The sequence below is a fragment of the Cervus elaphus genome, chromosome 9, assembly GCF_910594005.1.
Source record: "Cervus elaphus chromosome 9, mCerEla1.1, whole genome shotgun sequence".
In the NCBI taxonomy this organism is placed as follows: domain Eukaryota; kingdom Metazoa; phylum Chordata; class Mammalia; order Artiodactyla; family Cervidae; genus Cervus; species Cervus elaphus.
Window position 1 is genome coordinate 15,036,949 of NC_057823.1, and position 26,442 is coordinate 15,063,390.

The window sequence follows — 26,442 nt, forward strand, 5'->3', positions numbered from 1 at the left end:
CCACTCCAGCCCTGCACAGAAGCCCGTGGAAGGGAAGGTGGCTGCCCTGCTCAAGGCCACACAGCCCACACGGCCGGGCAGGTACTCAATGCAGGGGGCAGCTTCGAGTCCATGCTCCTCACTGCTACGTGTGGCGCGTTCCCAGGGAGGCAGGGTCTATGGTGGCCAGGACACCCGCACTCTGCCAAGGCTGCAGCCAAGGCTGCCTCACTGGGGTGAGGGCCTAGGGTGGCTAGGTCAGCCAAATTTTCAAAAGAAGCTGAAAGTCCAGACGATTTCATGTGAAATTTTCCATTATTTAAAAGACGTGTTTCAGTCACACAGATTATGGCCTCCTGGTCAGGCTTTGGTTTGGAACTGCAGGCCATCGTCCACTGTGAGATGGAGACTTCGAGTTTTTAGAGTTAGAAAGGGCCTTGATCCTATGAGCGAATGGATGTTTACTAGACATGTTCTGGTAGTCATTTCCTGATGTATGTGAGTCAAATTGTTATGTTGTACACCTTAAACTTATACAAGACTATCTGTCAATTATATCTCAGTAAAACTGGAAAAAAGAAGAAAGGGTGGGCCTCGGAGATCATCTAGAACTTTCTGGGACGATGGAAACATTCTCTAGTTGTGTTGTCCAATGCAGTAGCCACAAGCAACACATGGCTTCGGAGCACTTGAAATGCGTCTGGTGTGCCTGAGGGTCTAAATTTTTCTCTAGTTATTTAAACAGCCATATGTGGCCAGTGGCCATCACACTAGACAGTGCAGATGGGGAGCACTTGGCAACGTGGGGGTTTGTGGTTGCCATGGTGACTGGGGGCACTGCTACCATTTATGGGGCAGGTGAAGACACCACCCTTCCTGCCATGCGTGGACAGCACGCACAGGGGAGCCCTGCCTTCCTGTGGGGGAGCCCCTGGAGCCCCTACCCAGAATCCAACCCCATCAACTGATTTCAGGCCAGAGGGAGGCACAGAGGGGCCTGGTAAGGTGTGGGCGGAAGCCAGGACTGAGGCCTTCCCGGAGCAGCTGGGGGAGGGAGGCTGCAGCAGCAGGCTTCTGGCCCGAGGAAGAGGGGAGCTTCCTGGGTGAGCCCCTGGTCCCTGCAGGCTCAGGTGTTAAGTGTTCCCTGGGACGCCAAGGGCGGACTACACTGGCACCCTTACACCACCTCGCTGGCTATAAGCCCACCTCTCCCCCTTCCTGAGAGGGAAGAGGCTGGGACACCGGGGCAGGGAGGGCCTGTTTGGCCCCTCTGCCCATGGCAGGCCAGACCAAGGCCTCGGGCTGGCCCCTGTGGGGGTCTCCTGAGCTGCATGGCGGCGGTGGGGGGGGACAACCATCAGTGCTCAGGGGTAGAAGACTCCAGGTCCGGTTCCAGGCCTAGAGTTAGGGACAAAAACGACTCCAGTGGGACTCCCTGGTGCCGCCCTGTGGTCCCAGGAACGGGAGGTCTGCTGCCAAGCCCGGAGTGGCTTTTTCTGCTCACCCCTCCCTGTTTCCTGAGCCAGGTCCAAAATTGATTAAAACTAAGTAAAAAGCGCTGCCCAGGGAATGACAAAATTGCTAAAATTCTCTTTTCTTCCCTCATTCTATTGTTCTCTCTCCATCTGGTGCTCCAGAGATCGGCTAAAGTCACTGGTTACTGTGGAAACCACCCCCCACTGTACCCCCTGCACCCGCTGCAGCAGCCTGCCTGCCCCCAGGCCTGAGGGCTCCCTGATCAGCTTGTCCGACTCCTCTGGCCCCCCAACCCCCCTTCCCAGACACACCTGCCTGCTCAGGGCCCTGGGCCCCAAGGCTCCTTGTAGGAACCAGGGGAAGAAAAAATGTTTCCCAAACATGCCTCAGATTCTGAGTTGGCCCCACTATCCAATCAAAGTGAGCAGAGAAAGTGAAGCAGGGAGAGCATGTGGAGGCGGAAATGGGGTGAACGGGGAGGGAGGGCTCGTGGCAGTGGTCCCCGAGAGTGAGCAAGCACGAATATACTATACAGTCAGAGCTGCAGGGCGGACAGCAGGAGGAGGGAGGGTGGGCAGGCGGGCACGCTGGAGCCCTGCCGCCTGGTGCCAGCCCCGAGCCAGGAGGGGAGGCCCGCCTGCTGTCCCTTCCTCTGGCACCCCCTCCTGCCCTCTACCAGCAGGGCTCTCGCAGCCTCCCTGGCACAGAGCGGAGGGGGCTGGCTCCAGCCCCTGCTCGAAGCCATTGTTTTTCTTCTCAACACCCCCAAGTTCAAGTTCATCTGGGTGTTACATCATGTCTGGTTGCTCCTGGAAACCAGACGGGTCAGACGTGACTCTGGGGAAAGGGGGTGGGAAGCTGAAGGGGGCTGAAGTTCTCCTCCCCTCCCCTCCTTGCCACTAGGGAGCTCTGAAGTTTGAAGTCTGACAAAGTTTTTGGCTTTTTTTTTTAGGGAGGGAAAGGAAAAGGGAAAAAAACAAAACCTTAAACCACACACACAAAACTTCCATCCACCAACTTTCTTTGGACCTGGGCCTCAGAGCAAAGAGAGAGCGGGAGCTGAAAAAGGTGGCCCGGGGGGCTAAGGAAGCCTCCGAGGCCCTGGGCTCACAGGGCGGTGTTTTTGTCGAATGTGCAAAAGAAAAAGATCTTTGCCTGTTCTCCCTCCACTCCCCAGAAGCCCCACACTGTACAAGCTGCCTGGGCTCTGCTCCTGGGGCTGATCCTCCCTGTGCCCTGAGTGCCCTGGGTTCTATAGGCGGGCGCCAGCCTCCTAGGGACAGGAATAGGGTAGGAGGCCTGCGTGCACCAGGGTGCAAAGACAACTGGGCAAAGCCTGGTCCAGAGGCCTCCAGCAGCGGGGCTGGGGGGTACATTTCCTTGTGAGAACTGCGGGCAGATGGCAGCAGGACTAGGGGCTCCAACAGCCTGGCCACCCCTCTGACAGGATTCACAGGATGTGGGGGAGGTACCTCCGGGGCAGCGTTGGGCCGTGCCTCATCCCCAGTGCCAGAGTCTCTGGGCACGTGGCCCACCCAAATCCAAGGAGAGGGGAGGGCCTGGGGCAAGGACATGCCCCAGAGCAGAAGGAAAGCAACCAGGCAGACCTTGTCCTCCTGATGCAGCCTCCCACTTCCACCTTCGCTTCCACCAGGCCTGGCCCAGAGCGCCTCTAGCCTTGGGTCCTTGGCTGCCTTCCCCAGGGCCAGGGCTGTCAGAGCTAATTATCCAATTAGCTGATTAGCCAGGGGGCCTGGGGGCTGCCTGGGGAGGCAGGCTCAGCTGGGCGTGCAAAAGCCTGAGCCCTCCAGCCCTGCCCCGGCCTCTTCTCCCGACTGCCCCAGGACCCTGGCCTCCTCCAGAACGCCGGAAGACCCCCACCCCTGCCTGTGTCCACGTGGTGGGCAGGGCCTCTTACCTGAGACTGCTGTGGGATGTTCAGAAAGTTGCCGTCCCGGGGTCCGATGCTGACAAACCGGTTGGCAGAGGAGGCGCCTGTCGCTGCGAATGCTGTGGGGAGCAGGGGAGAGAGGGAGAGACCCCGTGAGGACTGGGGGCCCACCCGGGCACTGCCCCTTAGGGCTGCTGAGAGAGGGAGAGACTAGGTTAGACCATGCTGCCTGGGCTGAGGCTGGTGGCGGGAAGGCCAGGCCGGAGGGGACCCCTCATCCTCTCACTGACCAGGAGCTCGCAGTCCCCTAGCCCCGGCACTCCATCCACCGCAGCCAGGGAAGCTCTTTTGTGGCCCTGGAGGCTCTAGCTGAGGCCCTGTAGACCCAATTCTGTCCCCTCCTCCCAGAGCACCTGAAGTAAGATCCCTTGCTTTCCTGCTGGGCCTCTTGGTTTTGGAGAAAAGGGAGCCCAGGAGGCTGGGAGCTCTGGAGACGGCCCCACCCTGCTGGGAGAAGGCCATCTCGGCCGGGATACCCCTCTAACAGGGGCGCCTGGTTGGGTGCTGCACCGCTTACCACCCTGGGCCCAAGGACTGGCCCCGTGGCTTGGGAAACTTGAAGGGTCCCAGTAGAGGGCTAAGCTGGGTGGGACAGGTCAGAGAGGGTCTGGGAGCTGGCTGCTGGCTCAGGTGCAGGGGTGGCAGGGCTCAGGCCTGGCAGGCATTCTCCTCCTCTGATGGATGAGCCAGCTCCTATGGTCCTGCGGTTCCCAGGGACCAAGATGGGCCCACGTGCAGAGAAGGAGGAGGCCAGAGGGCCTGGCAAAGCCCCAGGGCGTGGGCAGCAGGGGCAGTTGTTCTGAGGCCTGAGGGGGCAAATGGGCCAAAGATTCTGGAGCTCTTCTGGGTTGTCTGGCTGGAGCCCTACGGGAAGGAGCTGGCCCTGTACCCTGGGAGGAAGGAAGCCCCCAGAAAGGCTGAGGTGTGTCACAGGCTAACTGGGAGTCCCCCTCCCATCCCTCCCAGCACCAGATACACCCCAGGGACCCCGTGCTCACCAGATTCTGTCCATAAGCGGCCCCCAGCCACCCTGCAGCCGGGCCCCCCTCCCACCCCACCCACCTCCAATGACCATGGCCATGACTTTGTGTCTTGTGGCAAATGCAGATGAGAAGATGACATGAAGAGGATGAAGAGGGGAAAAGAACTCAAACCATGGAAAAAGAAGGTGAGGCAGAGAGCGCGAGGCCGAGAAGAGTGGTGAGATGGGCCGCCCTTCCGCCGCTGTCCCCGAGTCCTGACCCACAGCCTGCCAGCCCCCAGAGTGCTGCCCACCCCCGCCCACAGTCCCCCAGACGGCACACCGCCCACCCTCCGCCTCTCCTGTCCTTCATGCGTCGTCGGGTCTAGCTGGGGCCTCTCAACTCAGATTTTTCTCTTCCCTTTGACAAAATTTGTCATCGGTTTTAAAAAAAAAAGAGAGAGAGAGAGAGACAAAGAGATGAAGTAAGCCAAGGTCCAGAGCCCTTCCTTGTCCTTAGAAGATCCAACCTGGGGAGAAATTGAGGGAAAGGGGAGGGATGGGAGGGAGGGTTAAAAAAAAAAGAGGAACAACGAGAAACCAAATGTGAGACTGAAGGCTGGAGGGGAGGGGATCAGGGGCTGGCCTGCTGCAACTTTAGAGGCCTGGGGGCCCAGAATGGAGGTGAGGGGGGCAAGGCAAAAAGGGGATGGTGGTGGCGTCGCCTTGTGGTCACATTTAATTTTCTTGGTGTGGGGGGGGGGGGGCACAACGAAACAACGAAAAAATCGAAAAACGAAAAAACAAAAAAATGAAAAAAACAGCAGTTAGGCATGAAGATGGCATGGCTGTGCCTCCCCTCCCCCCGCCCACCCTGGCCAGCACCCCTGGCCTGGGTGCCCCCACTGTGCTCCCTCTCCCGCCCCCCGGAGGGGCCTGGGCCAGGGGCCCCAGCTGGGAGCAGCGGGCGGGCAGGGGGGCTCGTGGGGTGCTGGCTGGTGCCACTAAGGCCCCGGAGGCCAAAGTCGGGGGGCTCAGCTCTGTCCTTGTTGGGGTGGGAGGCACTCTGGGTGGGGGGCCTTTGGCAGTGAGAGAGGGGCTCTCCTCTTTGCAGCGGAGGCTGCTTGGACGGGCCGGGGACGCTGGGCGTGTGGTTTCGGTTTCATCGTCCACTTACAAGGTGACGGAGGAGTCAAGGCGGCGCCGTCTGGGGCAGTGCTGGTGGATTTGGAATCAGGCATAGGAAGGGGCACTGGTCTGGCCACTGGAGGCGGCGGTGGTAGCAAAAATGACCCCGGGACTTTGCCCTGGCCGCTACCGTTGGGCTGCGAACAACATAAATAGAGTGGCGCATGAAGGCACATCACACACAGACACACGCTCCCCTGCGCGGGCACGCCCGGCAGCGCTCCCAGCGGAGGACGCGGGGTGGGGTCCTCTCCTCCAGGGCGCCGGGGTGGTGAGGGCGTGAGGCCTCTATTTGGTCTCTCAGGTGTTTCTCTTTTTTTTTTTTTTCCGTAGTCCTCTTTTGAAGTGGTGGGAGGGAGGAAGGGGGATGTCCGACGGGTCGTTTGTTATTTCTTAGGGAACAGGTTTTAGGTACCAAAACGTGCCATTTAACTATACAAGCAGCTGTGCTCTGAACTGTCACGCTCTGAAGACTTTCTCCTATGGCAGCAAAGATGCACCAGCTTACTCCCTGTGCTCCCCCCAAACACACACGTGCCTCCCCTGGGTGGGCTCCTGGGGTAGGATCAGCTGACCCAACCAAGGAGCACAGGCCCACCAGTGTGCGCCCCGTGCCATGGCCTCGGGGGCAAGCCAGGGCATGTGCCTGAGGACAGTGGATGCTAGCCTATCTGCTACAGAGCAGCCCAAGAAGAAAACCCATTGCTGGCAGCCCCAGTTCCCCCAGAAGCCGGGACCAGCTACCAGAGTCACAAATTGTCCATTACTCCCTCTTGTGCCTTAAACTTGAGTTGCCTCCTCCCGGCCCCACGTGTGGCCTTGTGTTCATCAGCCTTTGGGATTCAAGGCATGCCGGCCCCACAGAGAGGGGCAGAGGGCCCTGGCTTCCGGCAGACACAGCTTCCCTGGACCTTGCATCTCCTGCTGCTCCAGGCAGTGCCCTCTATGACCACCTGCAGCCTGGGCTCACGGGGGCCAGGCCAGAACTCTTCCTCCTAAACGGGCCTCTCTCCTGTGGCTCAAACCTCTGTCCTCCCAGCTCCCCCAGGTTTAAGACCATGGGAGGTTCACAGGCTCTTCCTCCTGTTAGCAAACCCTGCAGAGTCCACCCCTGCTCTGTCACCAGCTCGGTCATCCTTCGATCCTGGCTGGTTTCACCTGGACTATGAAACAGAGACTCCAAGGGGCCTCCCCTCTGCGGACAGCGTGCTCTTCAGCTCAGCACCTGGCACGGAACCAGGCACTTCGCTCAGGCTGTGTCCAGTCCTCCCACCACCTCTAAGGCAGTTCCTCTTGTTTCTGCCTGCCCCCCAGGGGTACCGACAGCGTCTGGAGACATTCTGGTTGACACAGCTTGAGGGTGTGGAGGCTGAGGATGCGGCTTGACACCCACCCTATAACACACAGGGCCACCCCCAGGACAAAGGCCCAGTGGTCCACAGGCTAATGGTGTCGAACCCTTAGGAGAAGGGAAGCTCCACTCTCCCCTGTTCACAACAGAGGAAACTAAGGCTCCTCATGGTTAAGCGTTCTAGTCAAAATCACCCAGCTGCAATGGCCACTTAAGTGTCCCTACAAGTTCATGGCCATGTTTGTCTGATTCCATGGACCCATAGACTTATCAACCCTCTTCCCAAATCCAAAGGAGTTCAGACACCCCAGTGCCCCCAAACCTTCCATAGCTACCATGACCTCTGATGTAAAACGTTGTCTCCCCAGTCAGGCTGTTGGTTCCAAGCAACAGCATGCCGCCAGCTCTGCAGGGTGATGCTGACACAGTAGTGGCAACTGCCTTCACTCATTTCCACAGCCTATCTGGCTCCTATCTTGCTCTTCCATCAGGGCAGGAAGTAGAACAATCCCAAAGGATCACAGCCTCACTCCTCTCCAGGCTGTCCTGAGCTTGGGCTCCAGGGGCAGCTGGGACACGGGAGCTTTCTGGGCAGCCTCTGCTCCCACAGGGTGGCCTCTGCTTCCTCAAGAGCCTGTCTCCCCCCAGGAGGCTCTGAATCACTAATCTCATCTGATAAAACAAATCCTAGGCTGATAGGACCAGACATGGAAAGCTGCTGATTTACAACATTCAGATCCTAGAAGCAAGTCCCAACCAGACTAGGCTGTCTCTGCTCTGGTTGGGGTATGAGTTGAAGGTTTAAAAATCTCAAGATCTTGGGACTTTGTGGTACCTTAAGACCTCTCGAGTTAAGAGCTTAGAAGTAAACTAGAAGCTGGGATAGCACCTCCCTTTCATCTGACAGATGAAGATGTGGGCCTGGCCACTCTGCAACTGGAGAGCAAGGCTGAGCTGGAACCAGGCTTCCTGCCTCCCAGAGCCATGGCCTCCCATCAGTCCCCGGATCTTCTCTATCGTGCTCATTTGGTCTGTTCTCTATGCCAGAAATACAGCTAACTGGGCATCCTCTTTCTGCCCTTTGCGTGTCTTCTAATCAGCAGTTCCCAACCTTTTTGGCACCAGGGACTGGCTTCGTGGAAGACAACTTGTCCACAAACTGGGGGGTGGAGGGGATGGTTTCAGGATGATTCAAGCACATTACATTTATTGTGTACTTTATTTCTAATCTGATGCCACTGCTGATCTGACAGGAGGTACCGGTTCATAGCCCAGAGGTTGGGGACCCTTGCTCTAAGTGGATCTCCATTTAACCTTGGTCTTTACTGACCTGATTTTCTCAGTCAGGAGCTTACACTGGGGTCTAAGAGGTACCTGGGAACCATTGTGCACACTGTAAAATTTTGTATGCATGTAATTTTCTGCAAAGATGGTTCCTAACTTCTGGTTCTCAGGAGGTTATAACTTACTTCTCTAGTCTCTACATCAGTGGTTCTCCAAGTGGGTCCTCTGACCAGAAGCAGCAGCGTCACCTGGGAACTTGCGGAGAAATGCAGATTCTACACCCCACACCAGAGCTGCTGACTTAGACGAGACCCAGCCACCTTTCACCTCCAAGTCACTCTCACACACGCTAAGACCAAGAGCTCCTACTCCGGGATGGCCGTGGTGCGAGCACAGTCCGGTACCCCCACCCTCTGCCACCATGTCAGTGGCAGAGCCCAGGGCCTCTGGCTCCTCCTCCACACCACGGGGAGACCATCTCTAGTCTCCTCTCAGGAACTGGGCCCCAAAGAGCAGGCTCGCTGCAGAATTCCACCCCACACCCAACTCTCGGGCACAATAGGCCACAAGAGGAAACCTATAGAGACTGCTCTCAGCCAAACTAGACTTTCTCTTTAACCAGAGGGGCTGTCTGCTCCCCTGTCAATAAATAGCTTTTTGTCAACTGTCTACTCAGAGCCAGCACCTGCCTTGAGAAGAGAACTTTCGAGGCCAAGGAGACCTTGATCTTTTCTTTGTTTGCCATGCCACATGACTTGCAGGGTCTTAGTTCCTTGACCAGGACTGAATCCAGGCCCTTGGCAATGAAAGCGCGGAGTCATAACCCTGGATGGCCATGGACTTCTCAGCCCTTGATCTTGAGTGATCAAGTCAAGGGGAAGGCTCAGGACCTGGCTGTCAGGAGTCCAGGGATGGGCTGACCCACACTCTTAAGGGTCCTGTGGGTTAGCTTCGGTTCTCTGGGCCACGTCAGTTCCCCAGGTGAGTCACATTTCAGTTGAAACCCCAGCTGGCCCCATAGCTGAGAAGCAAGGTTCCTAGCCCCTCGGATCCAGATTCCAGAACCCAGGACCCCTGGGGCTGGGATACAGGCCGGCAGCTCCCGTAGACTCCGCTGGCATCTCTGAAGGAAGCACGGGTGCTGCTGCGAATCGTGTCCACTTTTCCCTCAGTGCCCCTACAAGTGGACAGAGCTTGTCCAGAGAGGTGGGCAAAACTCTGCACGTGCCAAGGAGCTGCAGAGCCAGCAAAAGAAACCCTCGCAGGGCAGAGGGGAAAAGATGAGAAAAGCGGAAAAGGGGAGAAGAGCAGGAGGGAGGGAAGAAGACTGGCCTCTGCCCTGGACAGCAAGAACACAAGGGCCAAGCCACAGCCCTGCCCCCATCGAGATGCCAGCACTACGCAAGTGCGCTGCGGCAGCACCAGGCTGAGCAGCTGAGGGCCGCCGCCCCCTCTCAGGGCGGCTTCTGGATGCCTTTCCCTGCCAGGGCACTTTGAGTGTCCGCCACACCTGACCTCTCACGGTGCAGTTCCAAGCTGGACCAACTGGGAGGCAAGCAGCTGGGCCTTCTTACAGCACAGTATGCTGCTGGAGTTCCAGAACATTCCCAGAGGTCTAGAGATCACCATGCCACAGCCTGGAATGGTCTCCCAGGAACTACACAAGGACCACTGTCCCACTGAAGGGTCACGAGGGGCTCACTGCTGTCGGAGGTAGTTCTCTGCTCACTGGATTTGTGTCTCTGCTCTAGGGCTCGCTGATGGAGAAGGACAGTGGGGACAGAGCTCCATGGGGAGCCCTCTCTCTCCCAGGCTGAGGAGCAGAAATACTTTATTCCAGAACCATGACTGACCTGAGAGCCCCTTGTTAAGAGTCCCGCCAACAGGAGTCTCATGACACAGACTGTGGAAGGGAGCCTGCCCTCTCCCAAGGGCTTCTCACTGGGGATGAGGAAGGTGCCCCCGAGCACCCTGAATCTGGAGACGGTCACGATCAGCAGAGCTGACAGAGGGCGGTGTTGCTGGCATCAAGTGGGCAGGGGCCAGGCACGCTGCTTAGCACCCAGAGTGCACAGACATTCCCACACCACAGAGAACAGACAGGCCCCAGTGTCAGCTGCAAGGGAATCCTTGCAGCCCTGAGGTTTAAGAGGGGTGTCAGGAGCTAAGGGGTCTGGGCCCAGATTGGACAGATCATTGGTCCACTCCTGCTATGGGAAAAGACCAGAGCTGGGTAAAGAGCCCAAGCAAGGTGGGCCCAGCCACTGCCCCGTCCTCTCTGGACCAGAATGAAGAGGCCCCGGGCGGACACGTGGATCCCTGCCCCCGGACCCAGAAGACTGAGGTGTTCGGCAGTCCCAGCTCATGGCTGCTCCAGCCCCAGGTGGGCTCCCGGCTTTGGGGCCCTCTCCCTGTGAGCCCTGAGACAGACAGACAGACGCAGAGATGAGCTGCAGGGGGGCTCGCGGGGCCCTCTGGACTCACCTGTCCGGTGGCCTGGCCCGAGCCATCCGAGCACACAAACTGCACAAACTCCTTCAGCGAGTCCTGCCCGTGGTGGTGGTGGTAGCGGATGGTCGGGTGCGTGAAGTACGGGCTCGACTGCTGGATGATGGACGTGGAGGGGAAGTGCAGCGCTGACGCCGTGGCCCGGGGGCTCCCTGCGTGCACGCGGCAGGAAGGAAAGGGCGTCGTCAGGGCCGAGAAGGCCGTGGCGAGGGACGCTGAAGCCGAGGAGCCCTGCTGGTCAGAGCCCTTTGCGTCCAGAGAACAGGGCAGGAGCAGGGCAGGGGCCGGGGTGGGAGAGTGAGGCGCCGACTGCTAGTGTGAGGGTGTGTGAGATGGCGCCAAAAACACTCAGTAAAGTCAAGGTAAATAGCATTTGAATGCAATATTTTAAAAAGTTGAATTGGGATGGCCCAGAGACCAGCTGCTTCTCTTTATAAATAAAGTTTGACTGGAATCAGGGCTAGAGTTAGGGTGAGGTGAGACGTGTGTGTGTGCTCAGTCGCTCAGTTGTGTCTGACTCTTTGCAACCCCATGGACTGTAGCCCACCAGGCTCCTCTGTCCATGGGATTCTCCAGGCAAGAATGCTGGAGTGGGTTGCCAAGTCCTCCTCCGCAGGATCTTCCCAACCCAGGGATTGAACCCACATCTCTTACGTCCTGCATTGACAGGTGGGTTCTTTACCGCTAGCGGCACCTGGGAAGCCCTGTGAGGTGAGACAGGGTCATGCAATTAAAAGATCAGTCCTTTTATTTAAAATACTGATATTCGCTCATCGTGTATTTTTTGTTTTAATTTTTAGAACATTGCATTTAATATTATTTATAAATTTTGGTGACTGAGATTTCAGGTGCTCCCTGACGTTCTGCGCCAAGGTCAGTGCCTCACACACCCCTCCCTGGTGCAGGGCCTGGAAGGGAGCCTTGGGGAGCAGGCAGACCATTCGGTGGGGCTCTGGACAAACACCCGGCCCTGTGCCAGCGCTAGAGGGGCCTCCACGGAGCACACGCACGTCCCGCATGAGGCTGGATGTACACCTGGCCCCCAGGTCACATTCTTCTGTGCTCGGGCCCCACGGCTCATACACACTTCCTCGGACGCCCAGCTCCCCCCTGGAGCAGGCCCCACTTCTTCCCCAGCCAAGTCCTCCCTATCCTGCCTGTTTCCAATCAGCTCGCTCTTGCTCTCGGTTTCATTAGGGGCCTAAAGAAACTTGGCTTCTCTCTGGAGTTCATAAAAGCTGAGTGGAGCGGGGCCTGCCGCCCTCCCCTGCTTGTGCGGAGGGCCTGGGCTCCCCACCCCCACCTCGCAGCCACCACGCCCTGCCCCGCTGCTGGCTCCCGGCCAGGAGGCCCTGAGGAGGAAGCCAGGAGGGTGACCCTCCGAGTGCTCCGTGTCCTACGCAAGGGCCCGGGGTGGGGGTGGCGGGCAGACACAGGGCAGTGTTCAGAAACAGTCCAGGCCTCTCTCGAGAGGGAAGAGGTGCCCGCAGTTTCCCACCTGGTTCCATCCCCTCCAGAACCTGGCGGCACCCTCCCCTCAAGCTCTCTGCCAGACTGGAGCAGAGAGTCCGCCCCACGCCCCGGCCCCCGGCAGGCAGTCTGCCGACTCCTTTCCTTTCCCCTTGGCCTAGCCCTTCGCTTCTGGAAAAGAGCGGGGAGGCCTCGAGCAGGGAGCCTGGGCCCCTCTGAGGGTCCCTCAGAGTAACGTGGGCCGGTGCCAGGGAAAACAGACCCTGGGCACTTTGGGGCGCTGAGAGAGAGAAACTGGAAGGAGGGCAGAAGGAGAAGCCTGTGCTCTCCCATCCACAGCTGGCGGGAGGCAAGGAGAGCTGGGAGGAGTGGGCCCAAGGCCTCAGGACAGACCTGCGCCACACAAAACACACATGTGTGCACACGTCACGTGCACACACAGCACACACGTGTGCACACGGCCGCGCAAACACACAAGCACACGTGCATCGAACGCATGCACACAGCACCCTCGCATGAACATAAGCAAACACACATCCTCACGTGCACACACAGCGCACAGCAGGCGTGCACCCCAGCACACGGGGTGTGAGAGGCAAGTGGGAGCGTGTGGGGGGGCATGGTGAGAAGGCCCAGGGGCCGGCCTGGGTCTGGAGGAGGTGCCGCTGCTGTGGAGGGGGGCCCGTCCCCACGCCCGCCCACTGCCACACCACGGCCAGTTCGGAGAGTGGGGCTGTCACTCGGGCTTCCCTGGCCAGCTAGCCCTCAGGCAGGGCTCCTCCGCCACCCCCGCTGCCCCCCTCCGGGCCCTCCGTTTCTCACCTGGTCTGACTCCAGCAAGCACAGGCAGCGGGTGGTGAGTGAAAGCCATGCGCGGGGAGCTGCCCTGAGAGGAGAGGGCACTGCAGAAGTCCAGCTTTCCTGACTTCTTTAGAGAAGCCGGGCCTGAGGGGAGGAATCAGCAACACGGGGCAGGTTTAGCTGGGCCAGGAAGGGAGCGGGGGAGGCGGGAAGCCAGCAGCTCACTCCTTCTCTCCTCAGCCCCCTCCTGGCTGCCCTCTTCCCTTCAGGGCTCCCCAGCCTCCGCTGCCTGATTCTCAGGCCCTGAGTGCAGACCGTCCGCTGCTGGCAGGTGAGGGAGATCAGGCCCTGTGGTGCGCCGGGCAGGGCGTGAGCAGGCGGGCCATCTTGCCCCCTAACAAGCAGATTATGAGCTCCAAGGTGCACAGAGTCAGAGTGCAGAGGCGGGACCAGAGGGCAGGGAAGGTGTGCAGGAGGAGCCCGGGGAGCAGCTTCACACTGAGGGGCCAGGAACTTCCCTGGAGGCCCAGTGGCTGAGACTCTGTGCTTCCACTGGGGAAATTAAGGTCTCAGTCAAAGGAAAAGAGAAAGAGTGAGGAGGCCCCTGCGGAGGGGCAGGCTGGGGTCTACTCCATGGGGTCCTGGGCTACAGGTCCCGTTCTGCCAGGAAGAAGCCAGGGCTCCTTACGGGAAGGGAAAGCACAGCCATGGGCCCTTCGGACCACGGTGGAGAGACAAAATCTGACAAGGGAACAGGGAGGAGGCTGGAGGGCCAGGGTGGGAGCTGGGGGCGAGGGAGCCAGGAAAGGCTGCGCTTGGTCAGGCACCCAGAGGTCCGACGGTCAGGGTGGGTCATTCCTGGGTTTGCTCTGCTCCCAGGACCAGAGGTGGAGGAGGCACTTGGCAAGAGACAGGGACACAGAGAATGCTCCATTTGAGCTCGCCTCTAACAGCCTGACGAGGCCAACCAAGACCACAAAGCAGGGCGCCCAGGCCAGGGCCCCCAGGGGAGCCAGTCTCCTGTCCTGGGAGGATAAGGTGCAGTCGGGGCAGGTCTCCAGAGCTGCCATCTTTGGAACACGAATCGAATCAGTTTGGGTGGGGTGTGTGTACTGGGGGCGGGAGGGGGGTGCTACAGAAGAGAGAAATAAGAGCTGTCTTAACCACAGAGGGAAGAGGCGGGGGAAGGGCGCACTCCCAGCCGCCAGCAGAGGTGTTATCTGGCGGCAGCTGTGTGCCACCTGATAGCTGGCACGATGCGGGGCGGGGGGGGTGCGGGGAGCGCCCCCACCAGCTGCGCCCAGCTGTCCCCCTGGCCACACAGCACCTCCCCAGCTGTTCCCAGTCCTGCAGCTGGGCTGCTTAATTGGCGATTTGTCCCAGAACAGGGAAACAACGCAGTGTTGGTGGGAGGAGGGGGTGAGTATGGAGGAAAAGAGGGGAAAAGCGAGGGAGCCGGGGATGCCACAGGAGGACATGGGGCCATGCGTGGAGGGACTGCCGGCGGGAGCGGAAATGGCAGGCTCGACAGCAGACAGCCAGGAAAGGAGGGAGCCGGAGCTGCGGAGGGGAGGCTCCAGGGAGCCAGGTCTGGATGGAGCGACCCGGGGGGGCCCACGCCTCAGGAGCCAGCAGTGGACACGGCCCTCCAGGCACACCAGTCCCTGAGGAAAGACTTCACTTCAGCTGGTGATTCTTCAGGGCCTCTCAACCCCTTCTCTCTGCCCCTCCAGAGGTTGCCCCTGCAGGTCTATGCCCTGCTGGCTCAGGTCCCTGCTGGCCATGAGGACACCCGGGGAGGGGCTCCCAGAGTCGTGCAGGAGCCTGGTCGGCAGAGGGTGGGCCTCGCTGGTGGTCTAGCCCTCTCCCTCAGCCTGGGGCCTGGAGGTGAGTCCTCCTCTCCTCCTCCCAAGTTGCAGAGAGCGAAAGCCAGAGGTTGCCTCCAGGTCAGCAGGGAAGCGGAAGCCCCTCCCTGCCCTCCGGTCTTGCCTTTCCCCCAGCCCTGGCCCCTGCCCATCTGCCTGGCCCTTCCTGGTATAGCAACATCTGGAAGACACCAAGGAAAAAACTCTCAGGCCGACCCTCGTCTTCCTGCATCACAGCACAAGGCCTCCGTCCCCAGGCCTAACCACACGGACACCTCCCATACAGAGGTCTGCGCTACCTGGCCCCCAGACCCCCGTACCTGGAAGGTAACACACAGGCTGCACCAACAACGTGTCAGACAGAAGCATTCTGCAGGCAGCCTCCTTATACACACCTGTGCACCACACACATGTGCGTGCACACACACACACACGGCCCTCCCTCTCCCCCTCTGCTCCACTTGGGCTCTCCAGGTGTGCCCTCACCTCCTGTCAAAACAGGAGAGCCCCCTGGTGAGCCCCTCCTCTCACCAGGAAGGGGCTGGCGAGAGGATCGAGAGGCCTGGCAACAATTCTGCTCACTCGCTGCTAGGCTGTGCTCCTCTCCTTAGACCAGTGGTTATAAACACAGGAAGATTCTGTCCCCAGCAGGACACAGCCACGCCCGGAGACCTTTCTGGCCACCACACCTAGTAAGGAGGTTTGCTACTGGCATCGAGTGGGCAGAGGCCAGGGCTGCCGCGCCAACACCCAACAGGGCACAAAATGGCCCGGCCGCAGACAATGCTGTGGCCCTGGAACGTTCATGAACGCCCAGTCTGAGAAACTGCTTTAAACCATGAAGACGGTAGAGCGGGGGCAACCTCCCTGAAGAAATACCCAGAGGAGGAGGACAAGGAGGCTCTGAAGAGGAAGCCATGCCCCCCTTGCAGGGCACCAGAGGTTCAGGGCCAGGGCTTTCCTTCTGCCACACCGGTGGGTCCTACTGCCCACGCGTGACAACCCGCCCGCTCGCCTCTGCTGTCCAGGCCTGTGCCCCTCTGGAAGAGTGGGCTGGGAAAGGACAGGCGGTGCTGCCTGCAGCAGGAAGCACCACGGGAGGTTCGCCGGGTAAAACTGAGGGGGACAGGAGGCTGCACACCGCCTGCGCTCCAGGTTGGGCCTTGCAGTGGCGCCCATACCTGCATCCACATCGTTGGGCCAACCACTGGACTGGCTGCTGCCAGCTGCCGGGGAGCGGCCTGTGCCAGGATAGAAGACGTCGTCGACAGGGCTCTCCATCTCACTGTCATCGATGGACTTGGGGCGCTTGGTGGTGCTGGGGAAGGAGGAGAGGGGTCAGGTGGGCCTCAGGTGAGTGGCCGGACTGGGACCCGGACCCAGGAAGCCTGCACTGATGCCCCTCCGTGTGGCAAGCAGGTGCCCGCTGTCAGCAGCATCTCAGGGCACTCCCTCTGTGCCCTCCGCCCAGGTCAGACTGAGAGCCCCCAGGGCCCAGCCCACCCCCTCCTCCTCGAGCCCCTTCTCAGTCCACAAGACCACCCACCGCCATCCACCCAGCCACCCGAGCCCAAGAAGTGGGCCAAACCCTCAGCTGCCTCCTCAGCCCGCCTGCTACTTCCCGTCAGCTCCCACGGCCAGAGGGGGTGAGTGAGGCACTGGCCAGGGACAAAACAGCACGGGGTGACGCAAAACTCAGTCACTGTGATACTATGTTATTTTATATTAAAATACGATTAACTATGGAGATATCATAACATTTTAATGTAATATTCTAACATACCCAAATGAATACTTGAACCTCACAATGAACCAAAATACTCGATTTTTTTTTTTTAAGGGACAGGATCGCACCCTGTCCTGCATGACTGGCTCTGACCGGGATGCACTGTGCCTATGCCTACCTCTCAAAAGGCTCTCAACTCCACCCCTCCCTCTCGGGCCGATCCCCCACCTGACTCAGGCCCTCCTCCCCTCCAGCCTGGTGGGAGAGCCTCTAACTGACCGTCCTGCCCATGAACACTGATTCTAGAAGTCTTTCTAGAACACATATCCCCAGCCTCTGTTCCTTGACCCCTCTGGCCTGTGAAGCCCACTGGGGATAGTCCTGGCAGCCTCATTTGGGATGGAGGCTGCTCTCTCTGCCTAGAGCGTCCACCCCAGGCCTGTACCAGCCCCTCTTTGTCTGAGTTCAAAGGTCACACCCCCAGGAAAGAGGCCTTCTCCAGTCCCCACAGGGAGCCCCTTCCAGGCAGAGCCCTGGCCTCGCTTGAGTTTGTGTCTCTGAGGCTGAGCACCTGTGCCAGCGCTAAGCTCAGGGGTGCACCACAGAGCAGGCCCGGGCTCTGAAGCCAGCGCCCGCAACGGAGGGTAACGAGCTGGAGCGCCCTGCCCGAAGCACCTGCAATGTCTCGGGGCTGGGGGAAGGCCGGGGCGTGGGGCTCACCTGGTGGAAGGAGGGGAGGTGATGGATCGCCGCCCCAGGGTCACCTGGTTTATATTGTAGTAGCTGGGACTCTCCAGGTCTGCCAGCGAGAAGTTGGGCCCTGATGCTGTTGCAACAGGAGCTGGGAAGAAGGGAGAGTGTGATGAGGTCTGGAAAATATGGGCCCCTGTTTCCTTGCTGGGAGCAGCCCCTCGGAAGCCCTGGAGTGAGTTCACTGTGGAGGCTGCTGAGGAAACCTCCTCTTGGCTGAAGCTTGTTGGAAAGATTCCTTGGTTATGATTTTTTTTTTTCCCTCCAAAGCAGTGGAGGTTAGAGGTGGGGCTCTCCAATGCCTCCATTCCACCTAGCCCAGCGCCAGTGAGGCCAAGAGTGTCCCAGGAAGTCTGTCTGCCCCCTCCCCACCTGAGACCCCATCAGTGGGGGACTACATAGGGTCCAAGTCCCACCTCCTCACCCCCATCCCTGCGGACTCAACCCTGGCCCAGAAGGAGGAAGGACTCACTCTGTGATACTCTCACCAGCTCCGTCACATTCCAGACCCCGGAAGTCACAAAACAGTCCTGGAAACTTAAGTGCCCTGAGGAGGGAAAAGGGCAGGTGAGTGAGTCAGGCAAGGCCAGGAGGGGCTGTCTGCCTGTCTCTCCCGATCTCGCCCCACCCTCAACTTGTTCCATCCCATGGCCCGTGTCCCAGCCCCAGGCTGGCCCTCAGGGGTCCTCAGATCTCCATGGATGCGGGGTATGCTCCCATGCGTGCCCTCCCCCATGGAACAGCAGCCTCTGTTCAGCCAAGGGACAGCTGAGTGAAGGGGCTGGCAGGCGCAGGCCCACCCGGCCCCGGAGAGCAGAGAAGGGTACAGGCTGGGGGATGTGGTGGACACAGCGGGCCAGGGGGGCGGGGTGCAGGCAGGAGGGCCGGGGGCACTGACCGTTGGGCAGTGGTTTGATGTCCGCATCTCCTTGCTGGTTTGAACTATCTGATTGTCCGGATTCTGCAGGAGACACAAAGGGTGGGATGGGTCAAGACCAAGTGCCCCAGGCTCAGCAGGCAGGCAGCTGCCCCTCCAGCCCTATGGACTCCTCTCCCCATCCCTTCCTGAGCAGCCCAGGGAAGCCAGGAGAGAAAGAAAGGCTGCTGCTGTGGCGAGGCCGCCCTGCAGACTGCAGGGTGCTGGGCCGCGTCTCTGGCCTCCTCCCAGTAGATGCCAGGAGCACCCCAGTTGTGACAACCAAAACCCAGTCTCCAAACACTGCCTGAAGTGCCCGGGGCGAGCTGCCCATGAGTGAGCCCTGGCCGAGACTCAGGGCAAGGAGGCGCCCAGGAGGGAAGCCCCCGACTGCCCCTTTGCACAGCTGGGTTGGACCCAGGGGTCCCCCGTTCTCTACCCCACTCAAGCTCCAGAGGGAGCAGCCCTTTCCCTCCCTTCATTAATTAGAGCCAGTCCTGCCTGCCTGCGCCACCCCCACCTCACCTTTATGCATACAGGCAGCGCCTGGCAACACGGAGGGGGGAGATTTGCCTTGATGCTGTCGCCCGCTCTGTGCCAGCCTGTCTGGGCTGTCTCATGCCCCAGTGCCACAGCTGCTCGGAGGGAGCCCTGAGACAAGGGCCCATTGTGCGGTGGGAGCGCACAGAGGACGGGGGGCAGGGTGGAGTGTGTGTGTGAATATTTTGCTGAGCTTGGGAAAGCCCCCCGCCCCTGCCCCCCAGGTCCTCAAAGCTTTGTGTGCCAGGGGCACAACGGGGACCTCCAGAACGCTTGCCCGGGCACGACAGCTGGCGAGAGGGTGGTGGAGGGGGCCAGGGCAGCTTGTGGGGCAGGAGAAAGGCAGACATTCAGTAAAGAATCAGCTGCTTGTGGGGGGACCAATGGGGTGGCCTCGGAAAACTGGGCCCTGGCATTGGCCTGGGCTTCGCTCCGCTCTTTGGAGTGACCCTGCCTCCCGGGTCTCACCCGCCACCCTACAGCCGGCCTGCTCGCCACGGAGGCCATCCTCTACCAACCTTGCGGTCAAACCGCTCACACTGGGGAGTGAATAGCAAGGAGGTTCCTGAAGAGTGACGTGGGCCCAAGAGATAGAAGTGGGGGGATCCTGCAGCCACTTGGGAAAGAAGGAAGAGCTCCAGGTGTTGGGGCTGGTGAGCAGAACAGTAGCCTTCTCAGAGCTAAGGCCCTACGATGACTCAGCCAAGTTCCTGGCCCCTTGCATCCATGTGGCCAGTGGGAAAAAGACAGGCTGCCCCAGGACAGTTTCAGGCCCCACTTCCCCCATCCTTTATCTTGTTTCACTTAAAAAAAAAATTTTTTTTTTTTTGAACATATTTATTTGGCTGTGTTGGGTCTTGGTTGCAGCACACGGAACCTTTGTTGCAGCATATGGACTTAGTTTCCTGGCATCATGTGGGATCTTAGTCCCCCAGCCGGGGTTCCAACCCGCATCCCCTGCATTGGGAAGGTGGACTCAACCACTGGACCATCAGGGAAGTACCTTTTTAGCCAGCCTCTACTTTTTAAAAATTCCAAATGATAATAATAATGAATCCTGTCACAAATCAAGCTAACAGGACCCCCCGGCCCGCCCCCTTGCGTTTGGGGTGTGTCCTCCCACACCTCCCTTTGCACCCACCCGAGCAGCAGTTTTAGGGATGGCAAATTCCACCCCAGGTCACTTCTTTGTCCATGGCACTCTGCTCTGGAGAGACTTCCTCCCACGCCCCCGGGGGAGGGCAGTCTCTCTCTGCACGTGAATTTTCTTGTTGCTCTCTCCTCAGCCCATTCCTGACTCTCTGGGTCTGATTCAAGCCCCAGCTGGTCCAGGAGGGAGCAGGCAAGGGGTTGAGGCAGTAGGCGGCCCACCGTAGCGCCTCTGTGGACCAGTGCCCCGAGCCTAATGTCTCTCAGGGCCGTCCTTGCCCAGATTCACAGCTCAGAAAGAGCGCAGCTGCAGGACCCGCGTGTGGAGCCCAGCGAGCCGCACCCAGTCAAGGCTTTGCTGCAAAGGCTTGGCCCACTTGTCCCTGGACCAGCTCAGTCCCCACAGAGCCCTCCAGGCCAGGGACAGTGGTGTAGGAGGGGATGGTAGGAGGCCATCCTATTAAGAGTGGTCTCAGCCCTTCAGACGTGGCCAGGTGGGGACAGAACGCCGCGCGCACGCGCACACCCAGCCCAGGGACAGTAAGACGGGAGAACCCGACAAAGAGATGGAGGTGGGCCAGCGCGAGAGGCAGAGACAAATGGGGCTGCAGGAGAGCGCGGCAGACAGGAAATCCTTCTGAAGCAGGACACTGCCCTGAGACGTGACTGCTGTGATCACTATTAGCCCCATGCAAGGGAGAGGCAGGAGCGGGCTCCGGCGGGCGAGGCCCGCTGCCACGCGCCTGCAGGCGCTGCTCCGGGCGCTGCTGGCAGCCATCTTAGCCCTTGGCAGCCATCTTACGGCTGGCGGCCCCGCCGGGCCACCGCCGCCCGCCCCGGGGCGCTCGGCGCGGCTCCGGGACAAAAGGCAGAGACGCTGGAAATCTGCGCCCGGGCTGGCGGGCAGGAGCGCCGGCCTGGCCGGCGGGGCAGCTGGGGCCGGGGCTCCGCCGTCCTGCTCAGGCGGTGCCCCTTCCCCCTCCTGGCCAGCGCGGAGCGAGGAGGTCAGAGGAACGAGGCTGAGGGCTCGCCCGTGAGCCACGCGTCCTCAGGCGGCCCCCAGACCCAGAGCCTCGGCTGTTTACCCAGGAGACCCCTGCCCCAGAGAGGTGACGGGGCCTGAGGACAGCAAGGGGTGTGCTGGGGGCAGGCCCTTGCCCGCCGGTCAGCTTGGAGGGACACCTTGGGCAGACCCGGGAGGGGGCAGACAGGCCGCTGGGCCTGTGCTGGACAGGCTCCTGGGGAGGGCCAGGAGATGCCCCCCAGACCAGAGGCAAGAGCCCGCCAGGCCAGCTTCCTGAAGCCATGGGCACCCTGGGAGCTGTGCCCTCCCTGGCTGGGGCCTGCTCTGGACAGCCCCTAGGGACCAGGAGCTCGGCCCCAGGCTGGCACCCTGGGGAGCCTCACACCCCAGCGCCTGACCCCCTTCCCTGTCCAGGCTCCCTGGGGAAGGGAGGGAGTAACCCCAGGCCTTGGGACACAGAAAGGCAGGCCCCTTTATGACACCCCTTCCCAGGCCCCGCCTCATGGTTGCTTGGCTTTTATCTCACAGAATGGGGCTTATCAGAGCCACCAGCTGAACAAACACACAAATCCACGGTTAGTGAGAGAAAACCCTCCGCCTGAACTCTTTATCTCCTGTTCGCAGGCCCTGAGCACTGCCCCCTGCCAACAGCACAGGAGGCGCCCTGACTGCTGTGCCATGAGGGCGCCTCCCCTGGCCACCCCCTTCTCCCCACGCCCCAGCCCAGCACGTGGGGGCTCTCCCCTGGCAGTCCCTACCAGGCGGGCGTGCATGAGTGAGCTCCTGCCACACGGGAGCCCCCCTCCAGTGTCTGCTTTCTCACTGGGGACAATGGGCCAGCTGGTGGCCTGTGGGCCGGTGGACGGGCAGAGAAAATGTTGGCTGGCACCAGGCGGGCAGGTGCCCGGCTCCATCCTTTATCCTCTCCCACCCGGCCCACGCCCCCGAGGCTGTCGCTCGGCTTCCCCAGCCTTCCAGGGCCATGTCCCCTGGCAACATTTCCGGCCTCGGCTTTCTCTCCAGCCTGGTAGACGGAGCCGTAGGGACCCTAACCACCCACTCCCAGCTCGGGGCCACCCTGACTGAACCCCAGCCCCCAGGCCTACCACTCTCTTCAGGGACAAAGGCTGCCTTGACTTTCTGGAGAGACTGGAGAGGGGCCGGAGCGGCCAGAGGCACTGCTGCCTCCGTTCAGTCCTGAGGTGACACGTTCCTGCCCCCGGGTGCCCAGGGCCGGACAGCGCCTCCTGTGCGCTAAGCTGCTTTCCACTCAGCCCGTCAAGTGCAGCTTCCTCAAAGCCAAGTCCAGCCACCGTCTGAGGACGGCTGCCTGGGCGTGCAGGCCTCAGGCCTCTGCCTGGTCCAGATTTAGGGGATGGAGAGAATTTTGGAGGCTGCCACTTGTCCTTGATGCTACCAGGGTGGCGAGGGGTGTGTTCAGGCTGGCTCATGTCACACGTGTGTGAGCTCGTGTTCTGCTGCCCGTCTTCCTCTTGGGACTGGGGTGCTCGTGCGGTCCACACCTCAGGGCAGAAGGCAGGACTGCGTGGGGGCGGGTGACGAATCTGGACTCTTCCTAGGTGTGGGACCAAGTGGGCTCCGCAGAGCAAGGCTCTGAGATGGGATTGGCTCTCAGGTCCCAGGCTGCTCGCCCTCCATCCCCTCACGGCTTCAGTCATCCCCACCCCCCGGTCAGCGCTTGTAGACGAGGCCTCGTGCAGCACCCAGACCTAGGCCAGGCTCAGCCAGAGGTTGGCAGCATGGGACCCTCTCTTCCTCAGGGTTCTTCTGTGTCTCCTGGGACAGCCCTGAAGGCCCTGAAATGCCGTTCTCCTCGCCCCCAGCTCTGCGCATTCTCTACCTCTGCTCAGTTCTTATTAAAGCCCCCGACTTCCTTTCTTCAGCTCCTCGCCTTTCCCTCTGGAATCCTATTTCTGGTCTCATTTTGCTCTGTCTTGGCTCCGTGCCCCTCTCTCTGTCCTTCCTTCTCCTTCGCTTTCCCTCTCTTTGGCCCCCTTTCCTCTCCCAGTCCTGCCTGTTTGCACAAGTGTGTGCGTGTGCACACGTGTGTGCTTCGAAGAGGCCTCTGCCTCTTCATCAGAGCTCTAAGAGGGGAAGCTCCAGCAGCCAGAAGGAGCCCAGAATCACACATAAACTCCAACTGACAGCATGTTTTTAATATATATATTCCCAGCCATAGACAGGGAGATATTTATGGCTCCTACTAGGTGAGGGAGGGATTCCTGCTCACTGCAGCACATGCTCCGCCTCGGCTCCCGCCCCAAACAACTTCTCTCTGAGAAGCAGGCCACATGTAATTCACCGGTTGGCTGCCCCCACGCACATCAGAGACTGAGAGCATTTGTTGGGGGGCTGAGAGGGGCACGTAGGCACAACCGCACCGACACACGCGTACCCAGGCACGTGTATGTCCTAGGGCGCACATTTGCTCTACATCCAGACACACACACACACCCCCCCAGAGATGCCACCAACCACCTGAGGCTGTCCAACAGGGGTGGGCTGAGTTGGTGTGTCGAGAGCGGCGGTCAGCACGCTCACTGCTCAGAGGAACCTCCGTTGGCTCTCTCCGGACCACTGGCCTTTGAGGGTGGGGTGGGAGGCCAGGCCTCTGGGCATGCCTGCCCTTCCCCTCCCCCAGCTCTCCCCAGGCCTGAGGTTGGAGAAGCAGGCAAGGGTGTGCTCTGTTCTGGGGGTGCCATACCCTGAAGGACCAATTCTGGAGCTGATCCCTGGCCCTGTCCAGTGGCACACACCTCCTCCCCCGCCACCTGCACACGCGCACACACACCCCTTTCTCTCTCTCTGCAACTGAGGAGCATCCAGGGCAAGAGAAACTCAATCTCAAGGGGAGCCGAGGCCTGGCCTGCAGCAATCAGAGCTGGAGAATGTAACTATTGTGTCTCCTGAAACCCAAGTCTGAGAATCTGAGACACCCTGAGGAGGGGAGCAGCAGATGGGTGGGGGGCTAGGGGAACGGGTCACGGAGGGGTTCTCCCTGTCTCTGCAAACAGAAGACTTGAGACCGAGGAAGTCCTTGGAAATGCAGGGCAGCCAGAGGAGGCTGCGCTCGACCAGGCCGGGCCCAGGGGGCTTTTCGATCTTCCCCCTTTCCCTCCACCACCTCCATGAGCCAGCATGTATGCTCGCAGGAGCTGGGGCCATCCTGGGGTTTTTCTCTCCTCTGTCATCCTAGACCCCATGTGGTTGGAGACAGAAGCCTGACCAGGAAGCATAGCTCTGAAGCTGTGGGTGGGAGTGTGGGCAGGGGCAAGGCAGGGAGACATGTCACTACCCCCCCATCACCCTCCTCGCTTCTCTCATTTCCCCTCCCCTCATGGAGCCAAAGGGGCTCAAGCTTTTGACTCGGGTCACCTGTTGCGGGGAGGAAGAGACAAGTGACAGGAAAGAGAAAGCGACCAAGTTACAGCCTCGACACACGTGGTCTAGATCCGCCCTAGCTGCCCCTGGGGCCTAGGTTCAAGGAAGGCCGAGGGGGTGGGGGCAGCAGGCCCGGCCCCGGGGATCTGTCAGGCAGGGACCAGTGACTCGAGATGGGACACTCCTCTCTCATCTCTGATCCCGATGGCACTGCTTTCCGCCCAGCCCACCCTGCCTCCACAGCTGCTCTCGGGGGTCCCCTGGGGAGCAAGGGCAGAGTCTGGCTACAGCAGGCCTCATGGCCTGGCAGGGGAGCTGAGGGAAGGGAGGAGAAAGCAAGTCCAGGGGCGTATCTGGTGCCCAGAGGAGCAGCAGAGGGGATCTGAAGGCTGGGCTCAAGCAAGCAGCTCCAAGCCCCCTAGGCTGCTCCCTGGTGTGAGCTGCGCCGTGTTCTCTGCCCTGCTCCTGCCAGGGGAAACTTTGTCAGCACTGCGCCCAGCCGAGGGAGGACTAGAGATGGGGCCTGGGCGCCCAGCCGCTTCTCCCCCAGGCCTGACAGATAATGTGCAGCAAGGGGGAGAGGAGGACACCCCGGTGCAGAGCGAGGCGCCCAGCAGGCTGACGGATGGAAGAGCCCAGGACCATCAGCCTGCCAGCCGCCTCTCCAAGTCTGGCCCAGTAGCTAACAAATGAGACCCCCCACTCAGCAGCACTGGGGGTGGCAGGTGGGCCTGCAGCCTCCTCCTGGGTCTGCCCTTTGCAGGAGACCCAACACAGGTCCCAGCAACCCAGGTATCAGGGCTCCATGGCTGCAGGGTGACCGTGCAGGCCCAGGGCTGAGCAAGAGCACCACCCCGGGTGTCAGAGATGTCCAGGGGCTGGAAGTCCCATCCGAGCAGAATTCACACAGAGAGGGAACGAGAGTGAGACATCCCCTACTGCACAGGGTGGGGCCTGTGGTGAGACAAAGGCAGGAGCCCTGGTCCCAGGGCTGCCTCTGCCTCCACCCTGAGCCCGCCCTTGGCACCCCCCTCCCATCCAGGGAGGTATCCTTCTGCAGAACAGGGGGAGTGGGGGGCACCCCAAGGACGAGGGGAAATGGAGGGAGGAGGTGGGCAGCCCACCAAGTGGAACAGGGCTGCTCTGAGTTCACTGCCATGCGCTGGGACCTACGGGCCCAGTGAGCCTGGCCAAGATCTGAACTGTTTCCTCATCTGTAAGATGGAGATTGCACCCGCCCCCTGGGGTTCCTGCCTGAGGAATAAATGAGAAAATGGGTACCAGGTGCTCAGCCCAGGGCCCAGTTCAGAGTAGGGGCTCCTTTCAGTGGAATCACCGATTCCCTTCACCTCCCTCAGCTAAAACCCCACTCTGTCTGGGCTCAGCGCAAATGTCAACTCGGTGGGGCCGCTGTGGCTAACCCACAGCTCCCCTCCCACTGGAGTTCATACTGTTTATGATATATCACGTGCACTTGAGATGATGGTTCTTGGTATCTCACCCCAGAGACCACTGCCAGTGAGCAGAGGGGCTCCCTCAAGACTCGGCCCATTACCCTCTGCAGAGAGGGGCAGGGAGCTTTCTCGGGAAATAAAGGGCAGAGCAGAATGCCTTCTACACATACATCCCTCCACAAATGCAACGGCCACAGTCCCAGGACAGTCACCACACTGGAAACAGTCAGGGAGAGGCAGGGACAGGGATTGCCAGGAGACGGCAAGGCTAACATGGAAGCAGAGAGAGACTTGTGTCCCTGGATGCTGAGGCTGCTGAGCGCAAAGCCCTGCACACATGAGCTCGGCGCTGGGCGTACGGGGAGCTGAGGACACCGGGGCACAGGCGTGGCCACACAAGCGGCCGGGTGCCTCTGCTGGCAGCACAGGCTGGTGCCACGACTCAGGCGGCAGCAGGAGCCAACATTTCTGAGAGGGCCGGGGGCCAGGCGTCATGTGGTGCTGGGGGCCCAGAAAAGTGGCCCCCTGGCCCTGAAGCTTCTCCTTCCTCTCCAACCTGATGGACAGAAACTGATAGTGGAGGATGCCCTTCACACCAAGAGAAGGCAGGGCCGCAGCAGAGGGGCCGTGTCCAGGTCAGGGGCCTG

At 60.3% G+C, this 26,442-nt stretch overlaps 1 protein-coding gene across 10 annotated transcripts in view; it reads right to left on the reverse strand.

Annotated features, from left to right (window-relative positions):
• Positions 1-26,442, reverse strand: part of NFIX (nuclear factor I X) — a 97,232-nt gene that overhangs the window by 5,182 nt on the left and 65,608 nt on the right. For 7 of the 10 annotated variants that reach the window (XM_043911298.1, XM_043911297.1, XM_043911294.1 and 4 more), the window contains exons 3-10: positions 18,209-18,271; positions 17,783-17,857; positions 17,281-17,401; positions 16,016-16,152; positions 12,991-13,113; positions 10,675-10,850; positions 5,545-5,692; positions 3,374-3,465 (exon numbers count right to left, since the gene is read on the reverse strand). In XM_043911298.1, the coding sequence (XP_043767233.1) occupies positions 3,374-3,465; positions 5,545-5,692; positions 10,675-10,850; positions 12,991-13,113; positions 16,016-16,152; positions 17,281-17,401; positions 17,783-17,857; positions 18,209-18,271 (935 nt within the window). The remainder of the gene's footprint in view (positions 1-3,373; positions 3,466-5,544; positions 5,693-10,674; positions 10,851-12,990; positions 13,114-16,015; positions 16,153-17,280; positions 17,402-17,782; positions 17,858-18,208; positions 18,272-26,442) is intronic. The other 3 variants (XM_043911303.1, XM_043911295.1, XM_043911300.1) reach the window with 3 other exon arrangements.